Here is a 12065-nt window from a genome sequence, read left to right on the forward strand (position 1 = left end):
CGCTGTCTTTGTGTTGATGTAAATTGAACAGGCTAATGTTTCTCCCTCGCATTAAATATTCATCACAATTAGACCTTCCTGTTTGCATCAATGTTATTAATTATAAAGAAAAAAAAACAGCCAGTTCAACTCTCTGCCAAAATAACCAAACGTCCTAAAGCGAGACGTGGAGAGGAGGAAATAGATATGTAGTGAGACACGGAGATACATCAGAATGTAAAGAGAGATATTGAAGAGGTGTGTGTGTGTGTGTGTGTCTTTCTTTGATTCCCCTCCCCTCACACACTCTTTAGCTGGGCAGAGGGAGCTCTCTGAAAGCACAATGTGGATTGTTCCTGCGCCTCTCAGGAAATGCCACAATTACAGATCACAGACCAAGCAAAACACGTGTGGCGCTTGGCCTTGAGGGGGATAAACAGCCCGCCATTCCCTCCCAGTGCATTGACCCCAGCCACAACCTTCATTACTGGGAGAAAAAATATTGTCAGCTGCCCACTAACAAACACCTGCCAATTTCAAGAGAAGGAATTGCTTTTTTTTCAGCCGTGGAGAGAAAATAAAGTGTTTCTAAGACCAGCAGAAAAAAGGGAGCAGGAAGAGAAAGATAAAGCAGAGTTCACCCTTGTCCTCCTTTTTTTTTTTTTTTTGTTGCTCTGTATCGCTTACTTCTCTGTCTGTCACCCTCTGTCTCTCTTTGGCCACTGGGTGCTGCCCTGCCACTCATGTGACTCCTCACAACACAACTCTAATGGAGCTGAAATCCTGTTTGTAATTAGATATGGGAATTCCACTGTCATCAGCCAGATGATGCCACGACACGCCGACCAAACAACTCCTCGAAAGACACCGCCGCCGCGGTAAAATGAGACGACACAAACAGTGGCTGCTAGCGACCCTGCAGATATTACTGCACATTTTCATTCTGTAAAGCAGTTGCAGTCTGCGGCGCTGCAAACCTGGAAGCCCTTTTGTCTCACATGTGTGGCTTTAGTCCAGGCCGCCTGTGCCCAACAGGGAGTGGGAAGCCACATGCTAGGCTGAAGTTGGACGGGTGGTGACAGGTACCTGGAGTGTTGCCTGACTGAGAGTTGAGAGAGGAGAGGTTCTGGGTGAGATGATGAGGAAGCATCATTCTCTCTTCCCAGGGTCATCAGGCTAATTTCTGCAAGCCCTACCCTCACGTTTGCATGGAAGTGTGCGCACGTATATGTGTGTGTCTGTGAGTCTGTGTGAGTGCATGCTTGCGTGAGAGAGAGAGAGAAAGAGGGGGCCTTGGCCCCTGAGAGCGCTCTGTGAGGAGACCACAGCTGTACACTCCCAGCAGCTAATTGGTCCTTATCTAGCTGTCCCATTCATCTTCATTTTTTACCAATTACTGAGCATTATCTGTGTTCTCAGTTGGGTATGGGACTTAATCCTTTTTGGTTAAGCTGGTGCTACAGCTTGCAAATTTCAAATGGAGGAAAAAGGGGGGGCTGGGTGGTGGTGGTGGGTTGCTGTGGGGGGGGGAGCAGAAGTCATAGCAAAAACAAACTCTGAAACTTCCCATCATCCCTCACTGGCAGGAAGCAATCGATAAACAATGACATCACATCAAGGAGAGGGGGGGGAAAAATGGAAGAGATCAATTATCGGCTTTATAATTCAAGTCCTTGTTTGCAAACGTTGCAGCGTCATTGATTAGACAGTTCTTGTTGCACTCACTGTTATTGACTTGTTAAAACCATATTTTCTCATCATCAGTGGTTTTACGTTTAGCGAGCGCTGATAACAATGCTTTAAGGTGGGAGGAGGAGGGGGGTGGAGGGGGGGGGGGGGGGGGGGGGGGTGCGTCATTAATTATTCAACATGTATTCATTTTAAAGCACAGCAAGTCAAAATCATCCTGTTTACTCTACAAACAATACAAGTACAGTACATTGCTCATCCAGAAGGTACATCAAGATGCTGCAATCTGGGGCAGTTAGCCTTAATTTTCTAAGATCAATGCATAACTAGGCTCCTCTCTATATGGGGTCTGTGCTTGGCCATGTTGCAGAGCTGAGCGGAGTCAGCCTGGAGACCATGCACTAATTACTGGAGTGTTTACTGCTCTGTTGGATAGCATTTGTACCATTTTGGACCATAACACTGAGTCAGTGTGCTTTGTGATACACCAATAAATAAGACATAAAGAGTCAGACGGTGTGTATGTATGAATGTAATTGCAGGGAAAACAATTACATGAGTTAAAAATGAACACGAGGACACATGCATGTGTAGTCTTAAGGACACATGCATGTCTGCAGACACAGAAGCTGGACGCATGTAGAGACAGTGCTCCTGCACTTTGATAGGGATCTGTTTGGTCACACTCTCTGCGCCAGCTGTCAGCCCAGCTCCACTGCTGCGATTTAATTAGTCTGTTTATGTCCTTTCTAATAATAAAGCTCTCTGGGTGGAAGGACACATCCAACTAGCTAACTACGCTCTCCAACCTGCTAGCTGCTGCACTAGTGCTGGTGGCCCATTCGCTGCTAAATGTGGGCCATGATGGAGGATGGTGGCAACTTCCTGCTCCTCTAGACAGAACACTGGCCCTCAGGCTCAGATCTAGTATCACCCCCTACTCAATCCTAACCTTAACCATTAGGGGATAAAGCACATACTGACCTGATATGAGTGTCTAGGGGCAACTTCATCCATCTTCCTCTCTAGCTCTCTTGTGGGAGCCTTTGTCAGGCAAAGCTCTTTGGAGAGACTAGATTGTAGCCATAGGCTGAATGGAATTCATTTCACGAACATATCATAACACCTCCTTGGCTGCGACACATCTTTGGCGTGTCAGATGTGTGCGGTTACTGCACGGTTTCTTTTATTTTGGATATAAAGGGTAAAACAGTGGCTGTTGGTGAAACAGGGAGTCAGACACACTGAGAGTGGCAAAGCAGACAGACAGCCTTCCAGACTTGAGTGAAGAGCTTGATGGGCCTCGTGTCTCTCCCTCTCCCTCTCTCTCTCTCTTGGGCTTTGGCCCTCACCATCTCTCTATTAGTCTGCCAGGCTCATGGGAGCCAGGTGACAGATAAGTGAGGAACGACACACACATTTTAATAGACATTTCAAAAGATAAACCTGATAATCATTTCTCTTTTTAATGAAGTCTAATGTCCTCGTTCTAATTCCAGTTGCGTCGGCTGTTAAGCATCGGCGTAACACTTGAATATGCATGATTGGGAAATTGTGAGGCACACTGATGTTGCTACAAAATACACAAACGCAGACAACGGCAGAAATAGATTACAATAACAGGGGGGGAATTGATTAAACATTATTTCCGTAATGATCCATATCAAGTTCTATCATATTTGAGTGGCAGCAGTGTTACAGAGAGGAGGAAGGAGGAAGGAGGAGGAGGAGAAGCCAGACAAATCGTGCGTTATGGAAATATTTGTTTGATTGTCTCTTGTGGTTAGTTCACAATAGCAGGAGCAGAGCTATAAAAAACAACTGACCAGTCGAGTTGTCATCCCTCATCAACATTAGGCCTCATTCTTCATTAATTGGATAGATTAATTTGGAGCGCTTTGATGCGGGGGTGATGCATGTGTTCGGCTGTCCCCTCCTCACTATTCTCTGTCAGGTTGAATTTAGCCACGGAAGGGGCTGACCTTTGAAAGTGAAGAGATCAACACAATTTGAAAAGACAATGTCACTTGGTGTAAATGTGATACGTGTAATAAATGACATTCAACCTTTCAGTGATGATGAGCTTTCGCAGGTCGGAGTAATGTGAAATATACATGGCGTGTAATTGCGTAGAATAGGAGCAGTTTGCACATACGCGCTGCGGCATTAGCATTAGCGCCTGGATATCATACGCTCTCATTTCGCTATGATTATGTCTAAGAGTGCACATTAGCATAGAGTAATGATATTACTGTGTACACAATAACGGTAATGACAACATGGCGATGATGACAAAAAAACAAAACGACAGTCTCTCTTTTGCTGTGATTACACTGTTAAAAATATCCCGCGCGCCTGACTGTGCAGCAATCACAGGGAAGAATCCGAGAGACAGATCCAAATTGTTGCTTCTGGTATTTCTTCTTTTCTCAATTATGATATGGGAACCCTCATCCAAATAGAGCTATCAGCCCATACTGAACCCAGACATCTTCTTCACCATCACATCGCCTCTCCTCTGGGACCAAGATAAAAAAAAAAAGGGGGGGGGGGGGGGAGCGAGCAAGTTCAAACAATGTTAAGGAATTTCACCATCAGCATGTCCTTCACAGTGTGAACAAATAAAGGAAGGTGTTTGGAGATACATTCTGTTTCTGCCAACAAAATAATTGAATAACCTGAAAATGTTTTTTTTTATTTGATCTAAATGTCATTAAATCTGGACAGTTGTTACAACACGATCAGCAGTGCTTCTGATCTTTCCTCTTATGAGCTGCTTGAGTGCAGGTGGTAGTGAAGCTAATTTTGTAATTAAAACGGATGATCTGATGACCACATGCAAACTGACCCCCCCCCTCCGCCCAACCCCCCCACACACACACACACACACACTCCTCCTCGCTACCACTAAAACGATATGACGGCAGAGTGGGCCGTGATTGATAATGCTCGTCAATATATTTCATTTCAGGAGCCTTAGTCAAATGACAACTGGTTGTCATTGACTGAAAGCAATCTTTTTAAAAGGGGAGCCTTTGCTAAGTATCAGATGAAAATGATTCCTCTGTCTGCTTGGGTGTCACTGTCTGTAGGAGCTTTATTGATTGGGCTTGAATATATTGCACCCGCAGTAGTAACAGCTGCTAGTAATATCTCTGCTCTCCTCTTCGGCGATCAGATGTTGGAGCTGATTCTGTGTGTGTGTTATATATCAAGAGTGATGTGTGACAAATGTAAAGTGAGCCTGGTTCCGACCCAAATTAGAGCAGCCAATGCAGCGTTTTGCTAATGTGTCCTGAAGGCCCGAAGGCTTCCTCGACCACCTACCCCCCCACCCCCCCCCTGCCCGGCCACATGCGTGATTGCGTTAAATAAAACCCTCCATCGCCACCGCGCCGCTTCTCACCCCACCTCGCTCTATATACGCTCAGTGTTATCAAGCACAAGGATGTTGGCATTGGTTGGTAAAGGTCATTTACTGTAATGAGATTTGCCACATGCAAGCATATGGCTTGATTATTGCCCTGTTCGTTAACATTTTCAGCAAAGAGACAAATAGACAGCTAAAAACGGAGGGGGTTATGGGGCGACGGCGAAAACGTGTTTAGCATTTTCCTCTTCAAAGACAGGAAGAACTTCTTTCACAACAGATCTGTCAGGGAGATGATTGATCTTTCAATTTTCATAAGGAATGCGTGCCATTAGAGCCGAGGATTGAAATTATCCTATAAAAAAGTTGCCTGCCTTAGATTTTATACACTATAAGGACAAACACCTCTGTCTGTCTCCTTGATAATTTCTACCACATGTTACACTCCAGTGGTTTGGGTTGGAAAGCAATTATGTTACCTCATCAAACCAGAAATGTTTTCTTATCATGGTTTCTCTTAGTATATTACATTGGGCCTTTTTTTGGCAGGAAATCTTTGCCCACCTGACTCATGCTGAACACATTTTGTTGTTTGTTGATGTGAATTAGTTTGAAATGTATCCAATCATTATGGCTCTCGGAATGTACGGCATATTGTTTGCATGTGTTTTGTTTTTTTTCGTGTGTACCTTTACACAATTATCTTCCCTGCATCGTCGTCTGTAGCCGTGTGTGTTTTCATGTTTACCTCTCTTTGTTGCTGCAAGATGTACCCCCCCCCTCCTCTTTTTTTTATGTGTCCATTTATGTGCGCGTGCATGCATACGTGAGTGTACAGCAGGTATTTAACAAAGACAAGATGTTTGCTTTATTATCGACATTAACTGCGTAAACACAAAAAGCTTCAAAGTTTCATTCAATGACACTGAAGGGCTGTGGGTGGCTACATCAAAGCTCGATACCTTCCTCTCCCCCCATTTTAATGAGAACCAGGACTCACCAGCCTTGACTGAACCTGCCATCTGTGTGTGTGTGTTTTTTTTCATGTTTGTGTGAGTGTGGGAGAAGTTTCTGTGCACATGTAAGCATGCATTTATGTTGTCCAAAGTGGCACCACGATGCCAGACAACATATTTATGGAGGCTGTGTGTTATGTTTGATCTAATGGATATGAGCCCCCCCCCCCACACACACACACTCCACCCCACTCCATCTCTCATGACAGGCCTTGTGATTTCAGAGATTAACAGTTATAGTAAAGATGAATAGCTGATTAGTGCTATGTAGAGACCTCTGAATGTCTCGCACTTTTTTTTTTTTGTACCAGCCGTTTTATTTCCTGTTGGGACCGGCGTGCAGATCCTTGCTACAACCACAACAAAGGCTCTCCGTGTGTGTCTCACCTTTGTTGGAGAAATACATACACAACATGGGGGCATTTTACAAGCGCAATTAGGAGGAGAACTGAGATTGTTTTTTTTTTTGTGCAGTGGCGGCGGACTGCATATGCATTGTGTGCAGTGAGTCAGTCCATTTAGCTGCTCGACTGGAATTGTCCTGTTCAGTTTGACAGATCAGAAGAAGGAAAAAAAAAAATATCTCAACGCCACGAAATCCAAAGGCTTAGCAGTGAGCAAATCAGCCCTTTGTCTTGTTCAATTCAAATCAAAGGATAACCAGGAATGTTTGTTTGACAACAGCATTTACAATGCATTGTTCTGAAGCCCAGAGCCTCCCAAACAAAGACAGATAGGCTTTAAACAAGTCATTTAATTAGCACCGGATCCTCAGCTTTTGGCTGCGCCAACCAATTATACATTCCTGAGGCATGTGCAGGTCCTATTTCACAGGAGCGAGAGGCAGATCCTCTCCAGCCCCTGTCTCTTACAGTACATCTCTCCCCTTCCATTTAAGAGAAGGTAAATAGCCCAGACAGACAGCTTCATTAGCCAGCGTCTGAAGAGCGCAGGGCCGATTGTCGCTTAAATAGTGCGCTTTTACTGCAGGCCCAGCCAGCGACCTCCGATCAATTACAGCTGACATTATTGTTTGTCGGGAGCTTTTTTTTTTTTTTTTCCTGGACAGAGGGAGTAAAAAACGAGATCAGGCCTGAGCTTTGGCTGGAAATGTAATCTTCCCCCTCTCTCTTTGCTTCTTTTCGCTCCACAAACAATAAATCATTCAGTTGAAGAGATAATAAAGTGCCAAGTAGGAGCTGGTTTAATTTTTGTCAGGGGAAATCTGTCCACAACAGAGTTAAAAGTAAAGGGGCTGGCAGCTTCCTCGCACCATTTTCAATGACAATGGCTTAGCTCCTTTTTTTTCTTATTTTCCTCTGGATGACCGGCTCTGTTTTCGATGAAGATTAACGGCAGCACAAATCACTGCGAGTTATCATTTTTTTGCCATCGCTGTAAATTATTGCTCTTTTTAATCATTTTAAAACATTCAATCTTTTTCTTTGTGTGTGTTTGAATGTGATTCTTTGTAAGTAACGGGCCGTCTGTCAGGCGCGCGGTTTGATTCTGATGTAACAGCTTTTTAATCATGTTGTTACCGAGGGCTGTTTTAATTCATTCAATTCATCCTCCGTGATTCAGATCTTTGCTTATCCATCCGTGAACCTCCGAGCACTGCACGACATAATAGCTGAGCTGTTTATATTGGTATTAAGTGATTTGTAGTTTTAATGATGGTAAATAGGAGTTCACCTTTGCAGGTCCCTCAGGCTTACTTCAGGTAAATTACTCCAAATGCATTGTTTATGCCCTTCAGGAGAGAGAGAGAGAGGGAGGGAGGGGGGAGCTTGTGGGAATTCACCTCTCATCAGGTCTGAACTTCTGTATCAGAGATAAACAGAAACTGACAAATATGTTTCTAACGGTTTGCCCACTGGAATATCTACACAATATCCAGGTGATTAATGAGTCGAACAAATGTTTGTTGATTCAAACAAAAACAGTTTTTACAGAAAACAGTTTATTATCGCCAAGTTTAAGGGCAGAGCACCCCGATTAATAGTCCTCCTTTCATTTAAGAAGAAAGAAAAATAGAGCAAACTGCACATGAATGAGAGGAAAACACTTAAACGTCCTGTGAAAATGCCAGATTCCTCGAATAAAATGAATATCCTCCTCACCTGGCTCCCTTTTCAGCCACAAATAAAGGGATTTGCTGCACCCTCGTTTGGTCCGGGGCACATTCCCTTACAGTGGCCTGAATGGGTCTTTATGGGAGAAACATCGCTTTAGGATGGGGTGACATGAAAGGGGCTGGACAGGCACTGAAAGCGAGACTAATACCCCTTAGAGTGAACAGAGGTCCAGTGTTTCTGCGCCAGGCTGTCACTCAGGTGGAGACACATCGCTGAAATTCATATACCATCACGTAGCAGATACAACAAAGAGATAAGCAGAGGAATGTTATTAAAAGAGGCGAGATCTGAGTTATTTTCGGTGACTTTTCACCCCTTTTTTATACTTTATTGATATGGTAAAAAAGTGTCTTTATGCATGGGGCTGTGTCTGATTGAATGGGTGTAATGTATCCACCTCAAAAGCAGAGTAAGTCTCTTCACTCCGGCCCTTGAGTGGCCTTGAAAGGCTGATAGGTAGCCTAGACCTCTCCATGTTGTCCTACAGTAAGTACCCCTGCAATCAGGCCCTCTGTGGTGTTTTTTAATTGAGCTTAGCCTGCTGAGTGGTAATTGATTCAGTCTGAGCTTCGGCAGAGGCGCTGATACAAGGTGCTGCTTGGCTTCCGCCTTTCTTTAATCTCCCCCTGCTTTATATTGTTTGGGAATACTCGCTACTGAGAAACTGCATGCCATCTTTCTTATGGAAATCAATGCTTCTTTTGGAAGGAGGGGAGTGACAGAGAGGAGTACTTCTCATGTCCTTTCATTTCCAACCAGTGTCCTTCTCTTTAGAGGCTTCGCCATGCAGATCTCCTTGCCCTTTGGCTACTGATGTTTTGTCAGAAAAGAAGAGTGGAGTTGTTTTGTGGATAGCTTTCTGTAGTGCGGCATCTTTTTCTTCTTCTTTTTTTTTTACCCCCCTCCCTCGTTCACGCAGCTTCTTTTTTTTTTTTTTTACCTTGAACCAAGCTGCCAAGAGAAAGAGAAAAAAAGGAGTGAAAAATCAACAGAGAGGCTCAATCAGATCCAATAGTGTCTATGAGGTTTTCTTTAAAGCATTTGAGGAAAAAGCATCTGAGTGGCGGAGGAATGAGACCAAACTGTTCCCAGTCACTTTTGATCCTGCCAGTTCAAAGTCCCCATAGAGCAGAAGGGGAGGGAGGGTGGGGTAGCCGTGGTTAGGTGGGCTGTGTGTGTGTGTGTGTGTGTGTGTGTGTGTGTGTAGGGGGGTACAGACACCTAGCTTTGACCTTCTGTCTGCGCTCATGTCCTTTGAAAGTTGGCTTGTTTTCATTAAGCCATTCAGAAGCACAGTGCAGGGCCACAGTTTGACTAGCTGCTAACCCCCTATGGTATCTTTATTAGACATTCTTTACATTTTCAGACTGCTAATGTCTTCAATTTTCCCAATTAGCCATCTAATGCCAGGCAGCAATTGAATAATTTAAAACATTTGTAAGATATCTCTGATGTTGTAATGGAATAATTTGTGTGCATATAAAAGAGAAAGAAATGAAAATCCCATTATTGCTCCAGCTGAAAGTGACTTCTCGCTCTTTTCTTCTTCTTCTTCTTCTTTTTCTTCGTCTCCTCTCTGTGGTCTGGAATATACGCTGCTATAATTAGCCTAAAGTCATTGCCATACTGTAGTACTTGTTTGTCATTAGCACGTTTAACTAGTCATTTGGGTAATGGGTTTCAAGATTGTTTTTACAGAGATATTTTTTATATGTAAATATTGAGACGATTTCCATAATGCGCCCTTTTTTATTCATCGCAGAATAATTGATGCTTCTTTACTGCAGTGTAAACTTTGGTCTTTGTGTGCATAGTTATCATGCTCGTTTTCTTTATTATTATTGCAGTAGTATCTATTATTAACGCATGTAGTAAAACATTTATGTGTATTATGTTAACATGGAATTCTCCACTGTAAAGCTTTAGTGTTATTGGACACCCGTTTTTAAAAGATTATCTGTGTGATGGGAATCTGAACTGATTCGGAGTTTTTCGGTCGCTGTGAATTTTCCCCCTGTGAATATATATTTATCTCACTCATGATATGCATCATTGAGTAACCAACGACCTCTTCATCGTATCTCAGGCCTGGAACTCCCCTTCATGATGATGCCACACCCCCTGATCCCCGTCAGCCTGCCCCCTGCCTCCGTCACCATGGCGATGAGCCAGATGAACCACCTCAGCACCATCGCAAACATGGCCGCCGCAGCACAAGGCCAGAGTCTTCCCTCCAGAATGGTCACCTCTGTTATAAAGGTAAATTTTAAAACTGAAAGCCAACACACTGTGAGACTGACAGGCACACACACACACACACACTACTGGATATTTATTTTTGGGGGGGGGTTTGTGCGTTTTTGTGGCTGCAGGGGTTGCAGGAACGTGTGCCGGACAGTCCCTCCCCTGCTCCTTCCTTAGAAGACAACAGGAGGCCAGGCAGTCACCCGTCGTCCCACCGCAGCAGCAGCGTGTCCAGCTCCCCAGCACACACAGAAAGCTCCTCAGACAGGATACGTACGTAGTACACATACTGAAAAAGAAGATGTGGGCGTTAAAATTGTGGTTTGGTCTATTTTAAAAAAAAAAACAGCTGACATAAAAGGGTTTGGTTTCTGTCATTTTTTATTAGTATTTTTTTCTGCAGCGGTACACCACAACGGCCTGTCCATGAACCAAGCCCTGCTAGGCCTGTCCCCCAACATCATACCTGGGCCTAAAGAGGGAGACGTGGCCCACGACATGAGCCATGAAGCAAAGAGGATGCACGCCGACAAAGGTGAGTCAAGTTTGATTCTTAAAGAAAAGAGGACGTGAAGCCAGCGAGTGCACACTGCAAACTCCAAATATAAGACAGCGCTGACTCCAGTTCCTTCTAAAGTCAATCTAAAGGACTTAAACACTTTAATAACAACAAATAACAACTTGACAACTTGATGACTTCTGAAAAAAACAAACAGGATGATCATTCCTCAGATATTGATAATACAGTTTATCTGATCTATACAATCAAACATGCAGAGTTTAAACAGGCTCACGGAGGGAAAAAATAATTCAACATGTTGAACCTGAATCACATTGCCAGTTGTTTTTAGTCTTAATTGTTTGTATTATTTCATTATAATTTTGTTGTGAAGGGAAAAAAAAGAAACAGATAAAAATCTGCTAAGCTTGGCAGATTAAATACAAAATGAAGCACATAATAGATTTCCGTATTCTCTGTGGCTTTAGCCGAGCTGTGCTGTGCTGTGCCGGGTGATGCAGGGTGGGGTGAGGCTGATAATGATATTAAAACCACTGTGGAAATCATTGGGCTGTATGTTCCCTGTTGGCTGGGCTGACGTGAAGATCAGTGTTAGACCTTCACTCACAGGGTGTGAAGCAGTGAATAGTAATAATTAGCAGGATCATGAGCTGAATTTATGGGTCACAAACCTTCTAACTGTGTGTGTGAATGTGTGTGTGTGTGTGTGAGGGGGAAAAAGAAGAGATTTACGAACAAAGACTAATGCAAACAAAGAAAGATGTAATCAACTGTCCACAGACGTAAATCAGCCGAATGTTTCCCTCGGCGGTGGGAATCTTACTCCTCAGCTGAAGTGCCTCCTCCATGCTCAGATAATCAACACAAACGACACTAATTTCTCTGCAATATTAGAGGAGAAAGCAAATGACCCGGCAATCCATGCCAGTTCTAACTAGTTGACCTGCGCACATACTCACAAAACAGACGCCGCATTATCTTTGAGATTGTCGATTCCTAATATGTCACTGGACTTGATTAGGATTCTGAGCTCTCCAGCGTGTGTGCACCAGAGGTCTCGGGCTGTGGAAAACATTTTTATAAAATAACCCATTAATGCAGAGGAGTGC

General features: G+C 43.7%; 1 protein-coding gene across 3 annotated transcripts in view; it reads left to right on the plus strand.

The window, feature by feature from the left end:
• Window positions 1-12065, plus strand: part of dachd (dachshund d) — a 108486-nt gene that overhangs the window by 76007 nt on the left and 20414 nt on the right. For all 3 annotated transcript variants that reach the window (XM_028394312.1, XM_028394314.1, XM_028394311.1), the window contains 3 exons: window positions 10279-10451; window positions 10565-10709; window positions 10840-10971. In XM_028394312.1, coding sequence (XP_028250113.1) covers window positions 10279-10451; window positions 10565-10709; window positions 10840-10971 — 450 coding nt within the window. The remainder of the gene's footprint in view (window positions 1-10278; window positions 10452-10564; window positions 10710-10839; window positions 10972-12065) is intronic.

This window comes from Parambassis ranga, chromosome 21 (assembly GCF_900634625.1).
Source record: "Parambassis ranga chromosome 21, fParRan2.1, whole genome shotgun sequence".
Lineage (NCBI taxonomy): Eukaryota > Metazoa > Chordata > Actinopteri > Ambassidae > Parambassis > Parambassis ranga.